The sequence below is a fragment of the Symphalangus syndactylus genome, chromosome 3 (genome assembly GCF_028878055.3).
Source record: "Symphalangus syndactylus isolate Jambi chromosome 3, NHGRI_mSymSyn1-v2.1_pri, whole genome shotgun sequence".
In the NCBI taxonomy this organism is placed as follows: domain Eukaryota; kingdom Metazoa; phylum Chordata; class Mammalia; order Primates; family Hylobatidae; genus Symphalangus; species Symphalangus syndactylus.
Window position 1 is genome coordinate 23208746 of NC_072425.2, and position 23951 is coordinate 23232696.

General features: G+C 49.4%; 1 protein-coding gene across 4 annotated transcripts in view; it reads right to left on the reverse strand.

Annotated features, from left to right (window-relative positions):
- Positions 1 to 23951, reverse strand: part of DAB2IP (DAB2 interacting protein) — a 215895-nt gene that overhangs the window by 98747 nt on the left and 93197 nt on the right. For 3 of the 4 annotated variants that reach the window (XM_055271255.2, XM_055271254.2, XM_055271253.2), the window contains exon 2: positions 7303 to 7406. In XM_055271255.2, coding sequence (XP_055127230.1) covers positions 7303 to 7406 — 104 coding nt within the window. Of the gene's footprint in view, positions 1 to 7166; positions 7255 to 7302; positions 7407 to 23951 lie in introns of those variants that run through there. The other variant, XM_055271257.2, reaches the window with a different exon arrangement.

A 23951-nucleotide genomic window follows, 5' to 3' on the forward strand; every position in this document is an offset into this window, starting at 1 on the left:
ACCCAGTCTTGGTCTCTGCCCACTGAAGGAGCTCCAGACTCTCCTAGCCTGGTCAAGTATGCTGCACTCCATGTCTGCTCTGGCCTACTCTGGCCCACCTCACCTCCCTTGCTGAGGACCTCATACTCCTGTTAATATGGCCTTAGATCCTGTCTGCACTGTTCACTGCCATGGATCTCTTCTCGCTTCCATTTCAGCCACTTCCTGACATTTCAGCCCCCAAACTGCTCTCAGTTCCTGCTGTCATTTGCTCATGCTGTTTCCCATGTCCTGGCCTTTGCCTGGAATGTCCTTTCCCCTTCACCTGCCTGGAAATTACTTCACCAAGCCCCAGCTGGCCCTTCTGTATTTCTGCAGGTAGCAACTAAGTTTTCATCCTCTTTGTATCCTCAATGACTGGCATAGGCCCTGACACATAGTTGGTGGTGATGGCAAATTTATTGAAAGAAAGAATAAAGAAAGGCAAAAGGAGAGAAGAAAGTAAGTTCGTTCACACCGCGGCAAGACTCGCAGACCAGAGCTGGGCTCCCGCCCCTGCCACCCACCAGCTGTAGACTTGCTGAGGCCAGGCCCTTCTCCTCCCTGAGCCTGGGATCCCCAACTGTAAAATGGAGCTAATGAAACCACCTTCCTGTGTATTAATGGGGTGGGGCGACAGCCTCCCAACCCTACCAATACTGCAGCAGTCCCACCTCTGTCCCAGGCCTCAGACTAGCCTGGTCTTGGATTCAGGAGGCTCCAAGACCCCCTGTCCTCAGACTCCTGCCCCGAAGACCATCCTTGCCCCACCCTGGCCACCCTGGACAACTCCTGAATCCCACCTTCCAACACTCCCTCTGCAGAAAAGGGGGACGCCCCCCGCGGAAGGCAGACACAGACCAAAATGACAGTAATGCTCCTTTTGGGTTTGAATAGTTGAATACCAGTCAGGCTCCGTGAAGGGCAGGGATGGAGGGAGTGAGGGTGGAGGGGGCGGAGGGGGCAGGGTTTGCTCTCCCACCACCCCGCCCATCTACTGAATACACGCTGGATGCTGGGTCAGGAGACTGACTCACAGAGCGAAACTAAGCAAATTTCTCATACTTCAAGGAGAAAACTGGGGCACCCATGGTGGGACCCCACCCAGGGGTCCAGCACTACCGCCCTGTTACAGCCAGGACCGCGTGGCTGACATCCCTCCGCTGGTTGATGGGCCACAAATATAAATATGTCCCAAGTGAACGACCATCTGAGACAGACCCACAGCAGCCTGGGCCAGTGGAGGGAGCCCCAGCAAGTATCCTGGGCAAGCTGCTCCTCTCCAGGCCTCAGTTTCCCCATATACCCTCAGACAGATCTGGCTCGTCTGATCTGTGAGCCTGGCTGGCTTTTCTGTTCCCCACCCCAACAGCCACCTGGAGCCTCCGTAGCTTGGAAGGGGCACAAATGGGGGGCAGCGAGGCCAACTCTGCAGGGAGCAGAGAATGACCCCTCCTGGACCTCAAGTCACGCATTCCTCCTTCAGGCAGCCCCCAGCCCAAACTTCGGGTCCCTCTACAGCTGGGGCTGGGGCCTGGTGGCCAGGAAGGGGCAGTGTGCAGATGAGCGGGAGGGAGCTGTCGGGGAGCTCCAAGGGCAGTTGGACCAAAGAACACCCATTCCTCCCAGGAAATGTGATGGGGGCTGGGAGAAGGGCTCAGCTGAGACGGGGTGGCTGATGTCCAGGTGCTGGGAGGAGAGGACAGGAAGGAGTAAGGGGTGAGGACCACTGGATGCAGGGGAGAGGGACACAGACCTGGGCTCAATTCCAGGCCCTACCCTAGACATGCTGTGTGACCTCAGGAAAGGACTCTCCCTTCTATGATTCTCAGTCCCTCCTCTGTATAAGGAAGGGTTGAACCAGTTAATTTCCAACAGCCTTTCCATGGTGACATGGGCGGGAGGGTCACCCACTAGCTTGCATATTTGTGTTCACATGCATGTTTCTTGTGTTTGTGTGACAGAAAGACAGCTGAAATATGGGGAGGGCGCGGGGAGGCTATAGGAGTGAGAAGAGGGGTGAGCCGCTGGGAAATCTGAGGTCCACAGCCCAGAGGTCTACTGCTAGCTCCACTCACAGCCATCATCCACTATAGTTCTTGTATCCTGCAGGAGGAAGTCCAAAGGCTTTAGCTCACCCACCAAGGTCTCTCACTCTTCTCTCCGAGCCCTGAACCCATCCAGCACTCCAATCACACAGGGCCATTAGCTTGTTTCTATTCACTTCAGTAACTGAAATACTCTTCTCCCTTGGTTCCTGACGAACTCCTATGCACCCCTCAAAGCCCAGCCCCAAAAGTCCCTCCTCTAAGAATTCTTCCCTGTCCTTCCTGGCCAGAAATAACTGTTCCTTGTTCTGTCACAGCATCCTATGCAGAGTGTGCACAACCAAGCACCCAGTAAAAGTGAGTTGTTGAAAGAAACCAAAGACCTGCTCCTAGAATCATCCACAATCAACCCAGTGTTGAGTTTATCTGCAGTTTATTCCAGCCCCTTGGGCCTTCCCCTTCCTGACACTTCTCCTTCTCCATCTCACAAAAAATAGCCCTGAGACCTAATTTCAGCTAAACCTTCAAACACGACTCTCCACTTTCAACTTCCCAAGGAGGAATCAATTGGCTGTCAAGTTTCCCAGAGCCTCTGCCACCTCCCACACCCCGGGCCTGCCAGCCATCCTCAAGGTTGATGGGAGGGGGTGGGGGCAGAGGAAGGAGGAAAGGAGGAAGGACCCAGCCTGCAACAGGGAAGGTTGGGGCTGAGGAAGGGGGCCGGCTGAGGAGCTTGTGGGGAGACCAGGAAGAGTCATCAGCTCTTTGCCTCCCAAATCAAACCACGGCTCCTCTGCCATGGAGTGGCAGGAGAGACAGAACAGCACGCTGTTGCTGCTAAGGGGCCCAGGGCCTGGGGAAGCTGGGTGGGCACATGCAAAGCCCCCAGACCCAGCCTGACCATTGGTCTATGCAGATCCAGGGCCCCAGCTTGTTGCCTGCCACCCTTCCCTCCTTCCCTTCCAGGAGACGCTACTGGCACAGAGCAGACAGACCTGGGTTTGAATCTCAGGAGCCTGAGAGCTGATGGCCACATATGCACACGAAGCCTCTCTGGTCATCTACTCCCAGGCCCCTTCCCCCATCCTCATTCAGGGCCCCCTATAACTTGCAGGGCACATGACAGCCTCATAGCACTGTGTGGTCCTGAAGAGCCACTCCCCTACCCCCCAACTCTCCCTATAGGAGGGAGGGAGTTGTCCCAGATGGGCAGAAAAGTTCCATTCCTGGCCAAGCCACAAAGCTGGTATGAGGCTGTGCAGGGCCTGAAACCCGGGTCGGGGAACTCTCTAGAGCCCATTCTCTTAGCTACTGCACCAGAACATTTAAGCACCTATTTATGCCTGAACTGTACGCTGCCTTACAAAGTCCATCCCCCACATTTCACAAAAGGGGAAACTGAGGCTCTCCCAGGGTCATATGGTCTACAAGAGGCAGGGGCGGGACTAGCACTGAGCCTTCAACACTCTGCAGAGTGGCTGCAGGTCCTCGGCTGACTCACAAAATGAGGAGGGGTGGCATGTGAGGGTGTAAACAACCCAGGCTCCCGAACCGCTGTCAGCTGGGTGGTGACCTCTGACAAGCCCTTCTCAGGCCTCAGTTTCCATGGAGAAGGTGGACAGGCTGAGCCTTGTAGACCTTACACCCTGACTCATTGATTCTCCCTAAGGAGCACCCCTGTAAGAGATGCTGACAGCCCGCCATCTGGGTTTGAAATGGCAGTGAAGGTGGCAGTTATTCCAGTACATCCTGTGGCGTCTCCCCTGCCTCCCCGAGGCAAAACCATGTTTCCCGGGTTCCCTTGAGGGTCTACACAGAGCAGAAGTCAGCTGAGCACGTGAGGACATAGCTTTTGGGAGCCTGTAAGTGAGCAAGTGTGTGCTACAGGCTAGGGGAGGGAGGCAGGTGCTTCTGGCCCTGCACGGGGTCTGTCTGAGGGACTGTCCCCAAGGCCCAGGCCAGGCTTACCTCTGACCTTTCCCTAAACACCTTGTCCTCTGCCTGTACTCCAACCCTCCTAGACCTTTACTGATGTTTTACAGCCGAAAATGGAAACCCAATTTGGATGTTAATGATGGATTTCATCCCTGAAGCACCTACCATGGGTCAGACTTGGGCGACCACATTTACCAAGTCCACAGTCCAAGCAAAGTCAGTCATTCCACATTTTACTGTCAAGAACACGAGGCTCACTGGCTACCGAGATCACATGGGTCATGGAAGAGCTGGGATTTGAACCCAGATCCCCACCTCCGAGTTCTCCAGTCCCCCCAGCTCCCAGCACCCAGCCCAGAAAAAGAATCTCAAATCACATCCCTTAAGGACCAAGGTGCCCTGGAAAGGACACAAAACGTAGATGCCCGGCAGTCCTGACTCAGGAGCTGAGTGACACCAGCTAACGAATGTCACCTCTGAACCTCGGTTTCCTCACCTGTGAAATGGGCACACTAATAGTGCCTCCCCTAGAGGGTTGCCATAAGAAGTGGGCAGAACGACCACCTTGAACATGCTCTCCATCCTGCAGACCCTAACCGGGCAGGTGGGACTTGAGTCCCAGGCAGCTCGAGGTTCCCAAGGCTGGCTCTGACCGAAGGTGGTTTCTACCCTGGGAGACAGAATGAAGACACCACTACAGGGAAAACACCGATCCTAGCTGTCACTTAAAGAGCTGCAAATTATAAAAACTTTAAGGCATGATAATACCCCTATTACAGCAACTCAGGAAAGGGAAATAGCCGGAAAAGCGATGCTGATGGGGTGCTGGGAGGGTGTGGGGCAATGGATCCGCCTCCTAGCTTGAGGATGGGTGTGCTTCATGCCCTGCAGTCAGAGAGACCTGGGCTCGAATCTTGGTTCCGCCACTTAGTAGCAGTTGGAGCTTAGGCAGAAAGTGACTTTACCTCTCGGAACCTGTTTCCTCACCTGGGAAATGGGGTAACCAATGTTTCAGCTGTAAGTGTGTTTCCTGGATGAAGAGAGATCAGGTAGGCTGGGCGTGGTGGCTCACGCCTGTAATCCCAACACTTTGGGAGGCCGAGGTGGTAGGATCACCTGAGGTCAGGAGTTCGAGACTAGCCTGGCCAACATGGCGAAACCCCGTCTCTACTAAAAATACAAAAAATAGCTGGGGGTGGTGGCAGGCTCCTGTAATCCCAGCTACTCGGGGGGCTGAGGTGGGAGAACTGTTTGAACCCGGGAGGGAGAGGTTGCAGTGAGCCAAGATCATACCACTGCACTCCAGCCTGGGTGACAAAGCAAGATTCTGTCTCAAAAAAAAAAAAAAAAAAAAAAAAAGAGAGCGAGATCAGGGATGTAGGACAGTGAGCCCAGTGCCTGGCACACAATAGGCACTTCATCAATGGAGGCGGCTACTATTACTAATTATTATTAGTCATCGTTCCCTAGGGCCCCCCTGAAGGCCCACCCTGCCTGCTGTGGCCCCAGGGATCCAGAGAGATCAGAACTTGGTCTTTGCTCCAGCTGATGGGGGTCACCCTTGCCCCAGCCTCCAGGCGCTCCCTGCAGGCTGGAGACCAGCTTCCTGAGACCCCCTGGCAAAACTCAGGGCCATGACCCTGAATCCTCTCAGCGCAGGCTTCCTCCTCATTGCCCACAGGCTCAACCCCCAGTTGTGTACTCAGAATCACCTCCTCGGGAAAGCTTGTTAAAATGCAGATTCCCAGGCCCTGCCCTGGCCCAATGGACTGAAATCTTAAAGAAGGACAATAAGCTAGTTTTTAAGGCATTTTTATAACATATCGACAGTGGAGAGAATCAGTGGCCCTGGGGAAAGCCCCATCCCTTTGGCCTGGTACTGGAGGTTCCACGTGACCTTGACTCAGCCAGGCCTCCCAGCCTTACCTCCTACCCCGTCCTCCAGATCCCCTCAGCTCCAGCTCCACCAAGCATTTCTGCATGCCACAAACACATCAGCCCCTGACCTTATGAGCTCACATTCTCATGCTGACACTAAGTACTAGGAAAGAGAAGAGCAGGCTGCTGTGATGGGGAAAACCAAGAGAACTTCCTTGAGGTGGTGTGGTCAGGAGTTGATATCTGAGCTGATGCCCAAGGGATGAGAAGCCAGCCCTAAGGCAAGCAGAGGAAATTTCTAGGGTGCCTCCATACCTTTGCAACTGCTGTTCTCCCTCCCTGGAAATCCTCCCCTCTCTCTCTGTCCTTGCCTAGCCATTTCCTACAGACCCTTCAAGACGCAGCTCAAAAGCCAGCTCCCATGGGACCCCCTCCCAACCCACTGGGAATAGCCAGTCACTTCCAGCTCCCCTGGAGCCCCTATATGATGCTATCCAGTGACAGCCAGGCCTGCACACTCTCTGTTCCCGCCACCCAGAACCTTCTTTCCTCTGCTCGCACACAGCAGGCATGCCAGAAAAACTGATGAGTGAATGAATGGATGAACAAACCATCCAACACCCGCCTGCCCTACAGACCTGAGCTTCCTGGAGAAAGGAATGTGTCTATGTCATCGCTGCGTTTCTGGTGCCTGGCACAGCCCTGGAGAGAGGTACACACAGTAATGCTCCTGAATGAGGGAGTGAAGGGACCCAGAACTCTGGTGTGTGTGTGTGTATGTGTGTGTGTGTGTACACGCAGAAATGCAGAAGGGCATGAACAGTCAGACGTTAAGGGTCATTGGGTTCTGTTTCCATAAAGTTGTTCAGGTTTGTAATTTTTAAAAAGTCTGTGTGCTGGTGGGGACCACTCAATTCAATAGCTACGATATACATTCTGTTTTGTCGGTTCTAAGCCATCATCAGTTGTAAGATATAGCATTATTTTATGTACCACCAAGAAAGATTTAAATTATGGTATGCCATGAGAGGTGTTAAAATATATGGAAACAAAAATAGTGCATCTTTTCAGGATTGCAGAAGCACAGTGTGTGCACGCCCTCAAGGGTACATTTATCTAAACTAACAAGAGCCTCTTCTCTTCCTGGGCCAGCTCAGCACTGGGCCCCATAGCCTTCGGTGCTGTCTGTCCTCCACCTGCCCCCTCCCTCTCAGGATGGGACCCCCCATGTGGCCACCGGGACCAGGGCTGAGCCACGGAGATGGGAGCAGCTGAGGGATTGGATACCTAGAGCAAGGGAGGCCGGATGCTCTCCGGGTCCACGAGGCTCCAGGAAGGGGGGCCGCGGGGTCACAGAGCAGCACCCCGGGCGAGGTGGTGATGGTGGTGGCAGTGGCGGTGGTGGTGACGCAGAGATAGTTACCGTGACCCGGAACGGCGTGGCGGCTGAGGGCTCCATGCTGGGGCTCTTCTCGGAGAGGCTGCCGGGCAGGCTGCGCCGAGAGCCCGGCCTTTCTTGAGGCGACTCTGCCAACAGAGGAGAAGAGAGAGGTTGAACAAGAACAGCCAAGGCCACACAACTAGGGCCTCCTGCCACTCCCATCCCAGCCAGGACAACAGACAAACTGGTTCCTAGAAAATCGTCCAGGCACTATGGAAAAGTCTGGCAGTTCCTCCAAAAATTAAAAATACAAATACCACATGATCCAGCAATTCCACTCCTGGGTATAACCCAAAATAATTGAAAACAAGTTCTCAAATACCTGTATGCAAATGTTCACAACAGCCCAATAGTGGAAACCCAAGTGTCCATCAGCAGAAGCATGGACACACACACATGGTACCGACATGCAAGGGAATACCATTCTGCTCTAAAAAGGAATGACATTCTGATTTAAGCTGTAACATGGATGGGCCTTGAAAACATTACACTGAGTAACCCAAAAGGACATATTTTGTATGATCCCACCCATTTATATGAAATATCTAGAAGAGGCCAATTAGTAGAGACAGAAAGTAGATTTGAAGTTAGCAGAGGCTGATGAGAGAGGGGAACAAAGAGTTATTGCTTAATGGTACAGAGTTTCTGTAAAGGGTGATGAAGAGTTTTAGGAATGGATAGTGGTGATGGTTGTAGATCATTACAAATGGACTTCATGCCACTGAATTGTACACTTAAAACTAGTTAAAATGATAACTTTTATGTTTTACATATTTTATCACAATTTTTTAAAAAGGGGGAAAAAAAAGGCCTGGCACAGTGGCTCACACCTGTAATCCCAGCACTTTGGAAGGCCGAGGCGGAGGGATCACCTGAGGTCGGGAGTTCGAGACCAGCCTGGCCAACATGGTGAAACCCCGTCTCTACTAAAAATACAAAAATTAGCCAGGAGTGGTGTCGTGTGCCTGTAGTCCTAGCTACTCGGGAGGCTGAGGTGGGAGAATCACTTGAACCCGGGAGGCGAAAGTTGCAGTGGCCCGAGATTGTGCCACTGCACTCCAGCCTGGGCAGCAGAGTGAGACTCTGTCTCAAACAAAAGAGGGGGAAGTTTCCCCAAAACCCCCACTGTTTGTAATGTAGTGGGCTCCCTGTCACTGGAGGCATACAAGCAGACAGATAACTGAGCCATCTCCTGGGATGCCACACTTGGGGAGCTTGGATGACTTCTCAAGTTTTCTATTTGTTTTAGAGACAGGGTCTCATTCTTTCGCTCAGGCTGGAGTGCAGTGATGCAATCATACTCACCCAGCCTAGAATTCCTAGGCTCAAGCAATCCTCCTGCCTCAGCCTCCCAAGTAGCTGGGACCACAGGCGCACCTCAACACAACTACCTAATTTAAAAAAAAAATTTGTAGAGATGCGGTCTTCCTTTGTTGCCCAAGCCGGTCTCAAACTCCTGGCCTCAAGCCATCCTCCCACCTTGGCCTCCCAAAGTGCTGGGATTACAGGGCTCAGCCACTATGTCAGTCCCCATGTTTTTTCAAACATAAGAATCTGTGACTGCTGGCTTCCAGTTCAGACCTTCTTTTCCAGAGGCTTTAAATTTGGGAGGCCTAGAGAGGCCAGCGGGAAATCTAGAATCCAGGACAGCAGCCAGCCACTCGGGGCTCACTGGTTACTGCTACATCACCAGGAGGCGCTCAGGGCAGCCATAGCTTCCATGGTTCAAGAGAGGCTGATCATCTGGGATTTTCAAAATATGAAGTATTCTGACTCTTAAATGGTGGCAGCTTATTGAAAACTTTTAGTCACGGCCTTAGCACACCTACATAAAACCTTCTGAGTCTGTCCAACCTGCCAACCTGGCCACTTTCCTCACTGGTTCCCCCACAACAGTGTGGCACCAGCTGCCTCTTTGCCATTGCTCCAGAGGTGGCCCCCAACAGAGGACTCCCTTCCTGCTCCCTTTCCTCAGCCCGGTCCATCCTGCAGGCCCTGGAGGAGGTCCTGGGTGACCCCCTCTACCTTTAGCTCTTGCCTCGCTTTTGGCTCCTACAGCAATAACTAGACCTGAGTCTCCTATCAATGCTCTCATTTGCAGTGTGTGTGTGTGTGTGTGTGTGTGTGTGTGTGTGTGTGTGTCTGCAGAACTCCCAACACCTACGCCTAAGCTGGCTGCATCTCCACCTCCCCAGCACCCTGCATGGAGCCTGGTGCGTGGGGGGTGCCTGGGAAAGACCTGTTGACTCGCAAGGGAGAAAAAGGACAGGGCAGAGGTTTCCCTGGTAGGTGTGAACACACAGGGGTGTGGAGTGAGATGGGAATGCCCAGACAAACACACGTGCATGTTTATATTCATGCAGATACTCCAATGTGTACACTCCCAGACCCACCCCAGGTACACATTGAGCAGGGGACGTGCGCACACACACACAGGACACATGACATGGGGTTCACACAAGGACCAGGCTTTCCAGAAGGCAGAACAGGATGCTGGGGCGCTGTGCGCTTTCCAGGCCATTCCCTCCACACAGTCACATGGACAGGAGTCCACAGAAGTACAGGCTTCATCCTGAGCCTTGGCTCATGGCCAAGCAGGCAAAGCTGTCCTGAGACTGGTTCAGGCCCGCTGACCTCCAGGCAGGCCTGAGGCAGGCATTGACACCAGGTTCAGACCATCCAGCCCCAGGCGCCTCTTCCAGAAAAGCTCCCTTCCCACATGGCTCATCCTCAGCCTGGCGCCATCTGTCTCTTAAGGCCCTTGCTGTTCCCGCACGGTGCTTCCTGCTTAGAACTTTCCTTGGACCTCCTCCTCCACAATCTCTCTAGTCACACTCAAGGGATAGCCACTCTTTCTGGAGGTTTTGCTAGGAAAATTCTTCCCATGCTTTCCTGTCTGCCTTCATCTCTCACCCCTTCGCACCACCCACCTGGAGCACCCTCCTGTGCTCTGTGACAGCACATGCCACCTCCCTCTGGGAGGCTGTCACCCATAACCTATGTCCCATCTGCTATACTCAGCCAAGCTGCCAATGACCAGAGCAGAAGCTGAGGCTCAGGGTGCAGTCACCAGCCCAAGGTCACAGGGCTACTGAGCACCAGAGCAGGAAAGAGGGTCCAGTGTGTCTGGACTGAGTCCATGGTTCCTTCAGCCCTAAGTCCTATGCGTCCCAACACCCAGCCAAGGGGCCAACACATAGGAGGTACTCAGGGCTTAGTCTCAGGATGCAAACCTTAGCCAGAGGCAGACCCCCGGGTTCAGCCACCTCTCTAGGGAAAGCGGTAGAAGTGGGAGATGGGCAGTGCCAGGCACAGTCAGGACCCTGAGCCCAACTGCTTCTAATGCTCTCAATGCCCTCAGAAAGAAGGGACTCCTCACCCTGGCACCCAAGGCCATTCTACCTCACACACTCTCTGGCTTCTGTTCTTGCTAACCCTCTTTGCTGTACCTGGCACAATGCAGGAATGTCCCACCTCCACACCTTTACCCATGCTCTCCCCCTCCCTAGAATTCTCTTCCCTGGAATGGCCTCCTGCGGGAACTGTCATCCTTTGAGCTCTGGGGCAATGCTGGGGGCGCCCAGATCACTTTAGGCAGAATGACTCACAATCCCGCACATCAGTCAGCCCTGCAGACTTGCTACTTCGCGTCTCGGCAGGAAGATGGGTTGTCTGTTTCCCACCCCCACCCAGAGCCAGGCACCCTGCAGTGCTTAGTCAAGATTCCTCCATCAAACCAACAAACACGGGGTACCCACTGCAGTTATGGAACCTGGTTGGCAGAGTCAGGCTGCCCCACAGGGGTCTTGGGATCACCAGGACGACAGGAGCTGGAGCTTCCAGGAAGTACCCTCCCTCTCCTGACACACACACACACACACACACACACACACACACACACACCCCTGGCCACAGCTTAACACTTTCCTGGGTAGGTGGGCCCTCACCACTCCAGGAAAGAGGTGCAGGGAGTCCCCTGGTAGAACACTGGGTGCCCAGTGAGGATGTCTTTCCACTGAGACCAACACTAATGCCCAGAACCCTGCCTCTTGCCTCCTGGGTCTGGGCCAGGAAGCTCTCAGAGGTTGCTTGGTCCAATCTCCCATTCGACAGATGATGAAGCTGAGACCAGAAGAAAAGAAACGTGTGTGTGATCCCTCAACAAGAGGTCTATAGCAAAGAGTGCTCCCAAAAGTCTTTAACTTCCATTCAGAAGCCCTGGCTACACCCCTCCACCTGAGAAGGTAGCAAGGCCAGCAAGGAGCCCAGGGGGCGGGAGGATAGGGGCCCACTCTCCCTCCTGCACAGGGCAGCTGGCTCTCCTCCCTGACCTCTCCAGTCTCCCAGCCCACACCCAGGGCAAGGCCTGCACTCCATACGAAGCTGGAGGGGAACCTGGGGCACCTTCCCAGGTATCTCCTGTGTGGCCCCTAGTTCCATTCTCCACCTCTCTGCGCACCGCCTTCTGCTCCAGGGCACTGGCCTGTATGGACTCTATCATCTGAGCTTCTAGACCCTCAATTTCCATGTGGTTTGGCCAAAGAGGAGCCCTGGCAAGAGATGAGGGGAGGAGGGAGAGTCGTCTGGGCTGCCTGCCTCCTCCACGGAAGGTCCCAGCCACCATCAGGATGACCCTATCTTCTGGACCTTTGCCTCCCAGCAACCACGCTCTCCTCTCCTCCGTGGGGCCTCAGGGAAGCAGCCCCTGCCGTCCCTAGCTTTGGGGTCCTGCACTGCCTCTGTGGTTCCCGAGGCCTGCCCACACCTTCATAAGCAGCCCCTCTATCAAACGCTCCTCTAATCACCATAGTCTGAAGCACCACCTGCTTTTCTCCAGACCCCGAACTGATCCACCAGGTGGGAGCTCAACGGCCTGGGAGTCACCCATGGAGCTGATGGGACCTCCTTTACCCACACATGGGGAAACTGGGCCCTGAGAGGAGCTGTGATGTGCCCGTGGTCACACTGAACATCGAGGGCAGAGTCTGGGCCAGGCCAGGCTCTCTCCTGACCTGACACCCCACACACCTTCCCCATGGAGCCAGCCGCCTGCCGTAAGCTCTAAACACAAAGTTAATAAAGACATGGATTGCTGGGTTCTGGAACCACGTTTCTCAATGTTTTTCATTGCCACTCTCCCTTAAGAGTCTTCCTAGACACTTTTTTCCTAATTTCCCCTCCATAAAATTTTAATATCACAGACATACAGTATCTTTTATGTACTGTGTGTATACTGGGCTTTGTACAGAAAGGTTTTTTTTCATCTTCTAGCCCAAGAACCAACTTTTTGCCCACTTAGGGGCAATCTCGCCCCCGCTGAGAATGCACGTTCTGGACCCTTTCAAATGTAATCCCACAGGACAACCTGGGCTGCTCTATAGTGAGGTCCATTTTCCAGATAGAGAAACTGAAGTTCTGAGAAGCAAAAGTGACTTCCTCTAAAAGTCCTCCAGGGAAGAAGCAAGAGTATCTGCTGAGAGTCCCTTAAACTGCCCCCAAACCCACACTTCCAGCCCCAGAGAAGATGGAGGGGACATGGAGCATGGGGTCGGGTGAGGAGCCAAGCTGACACCAGGAGCCTGGATTCAACCCTGACTTTCCTGTGTGACTCCATGGCTGCCCCTTTCTCTCTCTGAGCTGATTTCATCAATCCAGTGAGTCAGGGAGTAAGAGCAGTAGTCATCTCCAGTCCTTGGCACCAAGTAAAAGCACACACACACACACACACAGACACACACACATCCTCTATTTTACACAGGAAAAGAAGGCGGGGAACTGACCCCGAGTCCTAACTCTGGACCCTGGGGATTCAGCCTCGGGGTACTAGGCCCCAGCATGCTGCCTTTGGCCTTTCATTTTGTAGCAAATCTTTTCTAATTTGGGCAAACAGACACTGGGAGGCCTGGCCTCATGGTCCCATAGGTCTAGCACCACAGCTGGTGCCAGTAGAAACCCAGAGAGGTGAAGTGAATCTGCTAAGATCACACAGTATGAAAGTGGCATTCCTAGGGCTAGATCACTGGAAGGGAGACCCAGCCGATCTCTTAAGAGTCCGCCCCAGACCTTCCAGCATGATCCAGCAGTCTTTCCTCCTCGGCTCAAACTCATTGTATGACTTCTATGTGACCTCTCGGTCACCTAGTCTGCAAAATTAGGCCATGGGACCAGCTGATCCTGGATCCCCTTTCTGCTAGGAGGTTGAAAGGGTCTCCATTTACCAGGCTGTCTTCCTATTCTTGGAAGCCACAGCCGGAGAAATGCATTTTAACCTTCATGTGTTTGCAAAAAATAAATAAAATAAAATCAGTTTCATTCAAATGCTGCTGGCTTGGTTGCCATGGATACCACCTAATCATGAAGGATGACTGTTACTTGTTCCCATGGAAACACGGCGGCCTGAGGAACATCCTGTAATTTCAGACAAGACACCAAATTTCAGTTGTCGGGTTGCATTGCCCAGATCTTAATGCTTAAAAGCAGGTAGAGGCAGCAACCTCTAACGCTAGCGTCAGGAGAAAAGAAGTCGGCAAGGGTGTAGAACGAGGAGGTGCTGGACAGGGGTGTCCCTGTGTCCTCGGCAGTGATCGGGAAAATGCAAATTAAAAGTCTCAGATGCCATTTCATACCTTTTGGAAAGGTCCTAGACCAGTCCAGAATTTAAAAGAAATTAAGTAAAAGAAATGAAAAAGAAACCAGTCTAGAAATTAAAAAGAACTGTGACTCCAAATGTTGGCAGAGATGCACAGAATACTTGCATCACTGCTGGTGGAGTGAAAAGGGCTTGAAGAACAATTACACAATAGCCAGTGGGAACCGACAACACATATGTGCTAGGGCCAGAACCTTCCCTCCTACTCATCCAGTCAAGAAAACTGCTTCATCCTGCACACGTGGAGATCTGCACAAAGATACTGACCGCAGCACTCTTTGTAGCAGCGAAAAGTTAGAAGCAACCTAAATGTCCATCAATAGGGTAACAGTCATTCAATAGAACATTACACAGCAAGGAAGGGAGGACACTATTCACATGGAACACAATGGCACTACAAAGGACCTAGAGCTACAGAGATCAACATGAATACAACTCAGAAATATGATGTCGAGTGAAAAAAATCAGTTGCAAAAGGAAACGATGTGTAATCCACTTATATACCTTTTTTACAAGAATGTTCACAGCACCTTTATTTTTAATAGCCCCAAAACTGGAAACAACCAAACATCCTTCTATAGATGAATGGTTAAACAAATTGTGTTGCATCCAGAATGAGTAAGGCAGAATGACGGTCCCCCAAAGAAGTCCACACTCTAATTCCCAGAACCTGTGAATATGTTGCCTTACATGGCAGAAGGAACTTGGCGGATGTGGTTGAGGTTAAGGATTTTGAGATGGGAGATCATCCTGAATTATCGAGGTGAGAATAATCTAATGATATGAGTTTGTTGTTGTTGTTCTGAGATGCAGTCTAGGTGGGTCGCCCAGGCTGGAATGCAGTGGTGCAATCTCAGCTCACTGCAACCTTCGCCTCCCGGGTTCAAGCAATTCTCCTGCCTCAGTCTTCCAAGTAGCTGGGATTACAGGCGTGCACCACCATGCCTGGCTAATTTTTGTTTTTTGTTTTGTTTTGTTTTTTGGTTTTTTTTAGATGGAGTCTCACTCTGTTGCCAGGCTGGAGTGCAGTGCCACGATCTTGGCTCACTGCAATCACCACCTCCAAGGTTCAAGCAATTCTCCTGCCTCAGCATCCCGAGTAGCTGGGACTACAGGTGTGTGCCACCATGCTCAGCTAATTTTTGTATTTTTAGTAGAGACGGGGTTTCACCATGTTGGCCAGGATGGTCTCGATCTCTTGACCTTGTGATCCTTCTGCCTCGTTCTCCCAAAGTGCTTGGATTACAGGCCTGAGCCACCGCGCCCGGCCTAACTTTTGTATTTTTAGTAGAGATGGGGTTTCACCATATAGGCTAGGCTGGTCCCGAACTCCCGACATCAAGTGATCCGCCAGCCTCGGCCTCCTAAAGTGCTTGGATCACAGCTGTGACCCACTGTGCCCAGCCAAATGATATGCATTCTTAAATGTGGAAGAGGGAAGCAAGAAGGTGAGTCAGAGAAATGTGATGAGGAAAGAGGCAGGAGAAATTCTAAGCCTGAGAGGAACTCCATCTGCTGTTGCCAGCTTTGACACAGACAGAGGTGGTCACGAGCCAAGGAATGTGGGTGGCCTCAATCTAGAAACTGGGAACAGCCCTCAGCTGATAGCCAGCAAGAAAACAGAAACCTTAGTCTTACAACTACTTGGAATTGAATTCCCCTAGCAAGGAATTAGCAATGAAATGGGTTTTTCCCTAGAGCCTTCGGCCTGCTGACACCTTGATTTTGGTCTGGCAAGACCCATGCCAGAGTTCTGACTTGCAGGGCTATAAGATTAAAAACCTGTGTTGTTTAAGCCGCTAAGTTTTAACTTGTTACAGCAGTCATAGAAAACAAATACACACACTATGGAATACTACTTAGCCCTAAAAAAGAAACACACTATGGATACACACGACAACTTGGATGGATCTCCTGGGCATTATGCTGTGCGAGGAAAGCCAGTATCAAAAGGTCACATAGTGTATGATTCCATGTACACGGCATTCTCAAAGGGATAAAGCAATAGAGATGGAAAACGGATTAGTGGCTGCCAGGGGTTAGGGATGGTGGTGGGGCAGGCAGGTGGGTGTGATGTTAAAGGGGGAGCACAAGCGACATCTTCGTGGTGATGGAATAGTCCTGGATGCTGATTGCAGTGGTGGTTACTCAAATCTATATACATGATGAAATGGCAGAGAACTATATGCAGGCATGGTACCAATGTACACAAAAGATCTGGAATAAAAGCCCCTGACATTGGGAAGCTGGCTTGGCATGCGCGACTATGCCACGTTATTCTCCTTTTAGGCATAATTGCAAAAGACACAACCTCAGACAAGGTTACTCTGAGGCCATGATGAAGTGAGACAAAACAAGGTCACTACCTAATGTTTGTTGAAGAAACCCATAAAGACAAGGTCACTGTGCCACCCACAAAATACCAACCATCACCCTCTCTTGGTTGAAATCAGTGACTGCTGCTACTTTACCAGTCACAGCTTTAGTCCCCAATGCCAGTCTCCTCTTCCTAGAGATAGGACTCAAGCTACACAATTATAGACTTGCCTCTGCCTTCTGACAGCAGATGCAATTCATCTAGTGTGAATCCCACTCCCTTTGACCTCCCCCAAGTCACCCAACCAAAACCCAAATCCTATACTAGGTTCTTCCTAACACACTCTTACTGAACTGCCCCATGGTGCCTGCTCTCCCTCACTGCAATGAGTAATAAATGCAACTTACTCAACTGGAGGTGTGCTCTTGGTGGGTCTTTGGCTAGAGGGCAACTGCAGCTGGAGGATCCGTCCTATAGTTATGTAAGATGCAACCATCAGAGAAAACTGGGTTCTTGGGACTTTTCTGTACTGGTTCTGCAATTGCTTGTCAATCTATATTTCAAAATAAAAAGTAAGGCTGGCTGGGCGCGGTAGCTCATGCCTGTAATCCCAGCACTTTGGGAGGCCAAGGTGGGCGGATTGCTTGAGGCCAGGAGTTCGAGATCAGCCTGGCCAACACTCAGCCTGGCCAACATGGCAAAACCCTGTCTCTACTAAAAATACAAAAATTAGCTGGACATGGTGGTGGATGCCTGTAAACCTAGCTACTTGGGAGGCTGAGGCACGAGAATTGCTTGAACCTGGGAGGTGGAGGTTGCAGTGAGCCAAGATCACACCACTGAACTCCAGCCTGGGTGACAAAGCAAGACTCTGTCTCCAAAAAAAAAAAAAAAAAAAAAGTAAGCCTTACTATGGACCCTTTAAGCTGAATTACACTTAGTGTCTATGTGATTAATATGATGTTTTACTTTGTTTACACGTGCATGCACTTACATAGAAAAATATCATATTACACAGTAGCCAAAAACTTATCAGACGTTCTCTTTGGAGAAGGGGACAGGCTATGAATGGAAACAGATGACTGTACAATTTTCCGAATGAAAAATAATTAGACTTCCCAAAACTAATAGTAAAATTAAAATATAAATAGGTGATATGACTCAGCACAAATTGTACTCGCTGAATACATCTGAAGAGAAAAGAATAGAAGGAAGAGAAAATACAAAATCAGAAAACAAAACAAAACAAATTAAAATTCACAACAGCCTGGGTGCAGTGGCTCACACCTGTAATCCCAGCATTTTGGGAGGCCGAGGCAGGAAGGTTGCTTGAGGCCAGGAGTTCAAGACCAGCCTGGGTAACACAGCGAGACCACCATCTCTCAGAAAAGTTAAAAATTTAGCCAGGTGTGATAATGCATGCATGTCATCCTAGCCACTTGGGAGGCCGAGGCAGGAGAACCGCTTGAACCCGGGAGGCGGAGGTTGCAGTGAGTGGAGATCGTGCCACTGCACTACAGCCTAGTGACAAAGCAAGACTCCATCTCAAAAAAAAAAAAAAAAAAAAAAAAATCAACAAGAGCTCAAATGGTGATATGGTTTGGCTCTGTGTTCCCACTCAGATGTCATCTTGAATTGTACTCCCATAATTCCCACATGTTGTGGGAGGAACCCGGTGGGAGATAATTTAGATCATGGGGGTGGTTTCCCCATACCGTTCTGGTGGTAATGAACAAGTCTCATGAGGTCTGATGGGTTTATCAGGGGTTTCTGGTTTTGCATCTCTCTCATTTTCTCTTTCCACCACCATGTAAGAAGAAGTGCCTTTCACCTCCTGCCATGATTCTGAGTCCTCCCCAGCCACATGGAACCGTAAATCCAATTATACCTCTTTTTCTTCCCAGTCTTGGGTATGTCTTTATCAGCAGCGTGAAAACAGACTAATACAAATGGCCAGTTAGAAAAAGTGGGTCTGGCCGGGCGTGGTGGCTCACGCCTGTAATCCCAACACTTTGGGAGGCCAAGGTGGGCGGATCACTTGAGGTCAGGAGTTCAAGACCAGCCTGGCCAAATGGCAAAACTCCATCTGTATTTAAAAAAAAAAAAAATGAAAAATTAGCTGGGTGTGGTGATGCACAGCTGTAATCCCAACTACACAGAAGGCTGAGGCAGGAGAATCATTTGAATCTGGGAGGCAGAGGTTGCAGTGAGCCAAGATCCTGCCACTGCTCTCCAGCCTGGGCAACAAGAGTGAAACTCCATCTAAAAAAAAAAGAAAAGGTAAAAAAAAAAAAAAAAAGAAAGAAAGAAAAAGTGGATCAGAGAAGCCCAAAGATCAGAAATCAGGAACATACCTGTGGGTGGGGAAACATAGCTCCGACATGGAAAGTGAACTGGCTAGTGCTCCCCGAGGGAGGGGCCAGGTGAACTCAGCAGGAAGCCAAAGGTAAAAAACACCATGCAGGCTGGGCGTGGTGGCTCACGCCTGTAATTTTCCCCAAAGTGCTTTTCCCTAGCACTTTGGGAGGCCGAGGTGGGTGGATCATTTGAGGTCAGGAGTTCGAGACCAGCCTGGCCAACATGGCAAAACCCGGTCTCTATTAAAAAGATAAAAAGTTAGTCGGGCGTGGTGGTGCACACCTGTAATCCCAGCTACTCAGGAGGCTAAGGCATGAAAATTGCTTGAACCGGGGAAGCAGAGGTTGCAGTGAGCCAAGATGGCACCACTGCACTCCAGCCTGGGTGACAGAGCGAGACTGTCTCAAAAACAAACAAAACACACCATGCAACAAGTCATGGAATCTTCAGATTGTTAGAACTTTCCAGACAAAGAGCTGTCCAGCTTATGCCTCTGTGTATGTCTATTTAAGTGTGTGTGTGTGTGTGTGTGTATGTGTGTGTGTGTGCGTGTGTGTGTGTGTTGGGGCTGGGGATGGGGGATGAAGCCAGATAGAGTTTGCTGAAATAATGCACTGATAAATTGGCAGCTCTCCTGGCTCTCACTGCACACTTTTTAATTTTACTTTTAGTTCTGGGATTCACGTGCAGAACGTGCAGGTTTGTTACATAGGCATACATGTGACATGGTGGTCTGCTGCACCCATCATCCTGTTGTCTAGGTTTTAAGCCCCACATGCATTAGGTATTTGTCCTCATGCTCTCCTTCCCCTGGCCCCCGCGACCCGCCGATAGGCCCCAGTGTGTGATGTTCCCCTCCCTGTGTCCAAGTGCTCTCATTGTTCAACTCTCACTTATGATTGAGAACATGCCACTGCACACTTTTTCTAGCTCAGCCTTCAGGCACGCCTCTCTGGGACAGGGAGGAGAGGTGTTGCTTGGAGGTTACTAAACCTTACCCACCTGTGCTACGCAGACTAATGTTCCCCAAGGAACCATGCGTCCTAATCCCTAGAACCTGTGATATGTCACCTTCTGTGGCAAAAGGGACTTTGCAGATGTGATTAATTTAAGGATGCTGAGATGAGGGGATTATCTTGGATTACCTGGGTGGGCCTAAGATAATCACAAGGGTCTTTACAAGAAGGAGATAGGCAGGTCAGAGAAAGCAATGTGATGACGGAAGCAGAGTGACATGGGGCTATGAGACAAGGAACCAGGCAACTTCCAGAAGCTGGCAAAAGCAAGGAAATAGATTATTCTCCAGAGCCTGAAGAAGGAATGCAGCCCTGCTGACACCTTGATTTTAGCCCAGTGAAAATGATTTCAGACTTCTGTCCCCCAGAACGGTAAGATAATAACTTTCTGTTGCTTTGAGTTACAAGTTTGTGGTAATTTGTTACAGCAGCCACAGGCACTAATACATCCATGGATCCAGGCTCAACATATTCTAGTTACATTAAAGGAAAGATAGAGGGATAGAGGTTCAGATCATCGGCTGATTCAGGACTATGGACTTTCAAGGGCTCCCATCTCTCCTCTTTCAAATCTACAAATGCCTTAATGAAAGAGAAGAGCTTCCTTTTAGAAATATCACACTTATTCCCATAGAAGGTCAGCTTTATTCTTTCTCCATAATGCACTTTTTTTCAAAAGACATATGCGATAGAGCTTGAAAACCATAAAAATATAGGATACCTTGGTTGCTTATTTCATAATATAGCTTGGAGATGTTTTCACATCTGTACACGTTATCCTTTCATACAGTCACTCCACACTCTGTGTATTTTACCTTTAGTATAGGTACTAAGTACATCTGTAATACTCCTTTAGGGTATACAAGTTCTAATTATAGCACTCCAGAGGGAACCATGATTATCAAAACCTAAATATCCACATGTATTATTAAATCCGTCTTATTTTTCATTTCATTCATTAACTGTAAACTATTTTCCCCCAAAATTTCCACCTTAGTAATGTTCCGCACTTTTGTTCTTTTCTTTATTTATTTTCATTAGAGACGGGGTCTCACTATGTCGGCCAGGGGGTCTCCGACTCCTGGCCTCCAGCAATCCTCCTTCCAGCCACGGCCTTCCAAAGTGCTGGGATTACAAGCATAAGCCACCATGTCTAACTCATGTTTATTTAAAATCTATATTATTAAATTAGAACAACATGGCTATATGAAATAACAGGCTTATTTTTTTCTAACAAATATAAACAGGCATAAAGTTTTAAGTGTGTACATATTGGTTTTTCCATGTAATTCTGAAACTTTCTTTACTTTTCTGTATTTGACAACTTGGAAGTCAAATTTTAACTTGTCTCCAAAGTTCTAATTTAATGATTTGATACTAAAGCAAAACTGAATTTCAGTCCTTTGTGTAATTTTTAGCCTCTAGAACAGTTGGCTCAGACTGTATATCAGATCCTGTAAGGGACATGAGGTTATAATTTGGGAAAGCTACAAAGAAGATCATTTTATGTTCTAGAATAGATCATGATTTTATGTTCTAGCATAGATGATTTTATGTTCTACAATAGCCCTAGGAAGTCAGCAGGAAGGGGAACTGATATAAACCTGAAGCTTATTCTGTCTGCTACGCCATGGATCATAGAGTCCTTTGTCTCTGACCCAGGTGTCTCGTGTCTTCCGCCAGCACTCATGAAACTACCTGTTTAACTTGTTAGCTGCAAGTAGGGTAAAATCTCAGCCACTTCAGTGATTAGCCAAGAGCACTAAAATATACTTAATAAATTTAACACATAAGAGACTAATAACTCAGAAACTCTGCTGAGAGACACTAAGGATCTAAATAAAGAGGTATACCACATTCAAGGGTTGGAAGACTCAGTATTGCTTAGCTGACATTTCTCCCCAAACTGATCCATAAAGTCAATGTAATCCCAATCAAAATCCAAAATAAAAATTTTGAGGATACTGACAAGATGAATTTTAAATTTAGATGGCAAACCAAAGGACCTAGACAGCGAAACAAACTTGAGAAAGAAGAAACAGGTTGGGGGACTTACATTACCTGGTCTCAAGAAGTATTTTGGTCTTGAAATATAGCTAATTTACAAAACAATGTAGTATTGGCATAAGGATAGACATACAGATCAATGGAACAGAATAGAGTCTAGAAATAGACCCATACATACACGGGCAACTGATTTTCAGAAACAGTGCCGAGGTAAATTGATGCTGGAAATGATGTTTTTCAACAAATAGTTCTAAAACAACTAGTTATCTCTATGTAATAAAAATGGATCACCAGGAAATGTGGAGAAACAGATCTAAGAGAGATAATGACTGTGCCATGTATTTGTATTTTTATCCTAAAATTGACTCCTGAATTAAGAAACATCAGTTCCACCTTTAATAGGAGGAAACTGAAGTTCAAACCATGACCATACAGCTAGGAAATGTTGAAAACAGGATTCAAGCCCGAATATCTCTGAATCTAAGGGTTGCCCCAATGTGGGAAAGGAATGGCACTGTGCAGAGATGAGTGAGAAAACAGTGGTCCCAAGTCACTCAGGAAGCTAAATTTGCACCCAGCCCTTGGCCTCTCTCTATGTCCCCAGGGCCCAGCTCAGTCCCAGCTACCCAAAGATGAGGGATGTTGATTTCACATTTTGTTTTTATGATGTTGAGTTTGGAGGCGGTACGGGTACAGTGTCCCGAGGCCATGGAACTGTGATAGCCTGCTGTCTCCCGAAGGGAACTGGGATCAAGTTCCAATGGTCTCTAAGCTCAGGAGGTGGTTCAGAGTCAGAGGAGGTTGCCCACTGCTGCTGGGGAGTGGACTCTGGTGGGAGAGGGACATGGGGAGAACTGTAGAGGGCTCAGCATCCAGGCCACCATTCCTGCCCGGAGGATCCGCAACATAGAGCACTCGGGGGCAGGGCACAGCAGCTCCTCAGAGGGGACGAGTTTGGCTTGGAGCTGGTACTCCAGAGGTGAGGCAGAGGAGCTAATGAGACACATCCTTTCCCAGTTACATCCCAGGATGCTGGGTAGGACCCTTCCGCAAGGACAGTGCAAGGGTTTGCTCGCTCGTTGGCCTCTGGTTGGCCGCGTTAATAGTCTGGTGTAGCCTAGTATAAATCCTACAAGGTTTTCAGCATCTGTCGACCTTGTCCCCAGGTTTTCCTTTTGCTTCTCTACTTGAGCTCCCTAACAATTGCTTTTGACAGCCCATGCTTCCTATTCCTTATCTCCAGACACCCCTCACTTCCAAAGAATTCCCAGCCTTCCAAAAATTTCTGGATTTCCTGAACACTCCAAGGATGAATTCACCGGCCCAAAGTCTTCTCTCAACCCTGAGTTTCTTTTTCCTTTTTTACTTTCTGAGAATTTCTAGTAATTGGAGCCGGCAGTGTCACTTTCCCCATTTTTTCTTCTGGAGTTTTCTTCCCACGATTCTTTTCTCTGCAGCTGCAGGGCCCATTCCAGGGCCGGCAGAGAGCTGGCATTTATTCTGTGCTGCTGGAGTTCAGGAAACTAAGGAGGTCTCAGGGTGTCCATATGTGTTTGCTCCTGTCTGCCATGTGCAATTTCACCATATCCATTTTTAAACACACAATGCAATTCGACACACTTGGAAGCATACACATAGGCTTCTATGTAAAGCAGAAAGCACATGTAGGCAGGATACCCACCACCTTTGGGTGGCCAGTTATCCCTGGAGAGAGAGTAGGTGGCTTTAGCTGTATCTCGGGCGTCAGCAAACTTTCCATAAAAGGCCAGATAGCAAATATTTCAGGTTTACAAGTCCATATGGTCTCTGTCTCAGCTATTCAACTCTGCCACTGTAGCGTGAAAGCAGCTATAGACAATACACAAATGAATGAACATGGCTGTGTTCCAATAAAACTTTATTTATGGGCACTGAAATTTGAATTTCATATAATTCCCTATGTTCTCCTTCTTCTGACTTTTTGTTCCAACCCTTTAAAAATGTAAAAACTATTCTTGGCTCACAAGTCATACAGAAACAGATGAGGGGCGGGGTTTGGCAGTAGACCACACTGTCCTGACTCCTTCTGGACCTGAATCATTTCTATTTCTAAGATAGAAAGAAAAGAGAAGAGAGGCAGGTATGGCAATGTTAAGGTTTGTTCAACCTGAGAGGTGGGTGTCTGCAATATTATTTTCTATGCTTTTCCGTACTACTTTCAAATATTTTAGAATTTTCAAAAACTTAAAGAAAAGAAGGGGAAGGGCTGGAAATAACCCCTCGATGATCCCAGAGCTTATTGGTG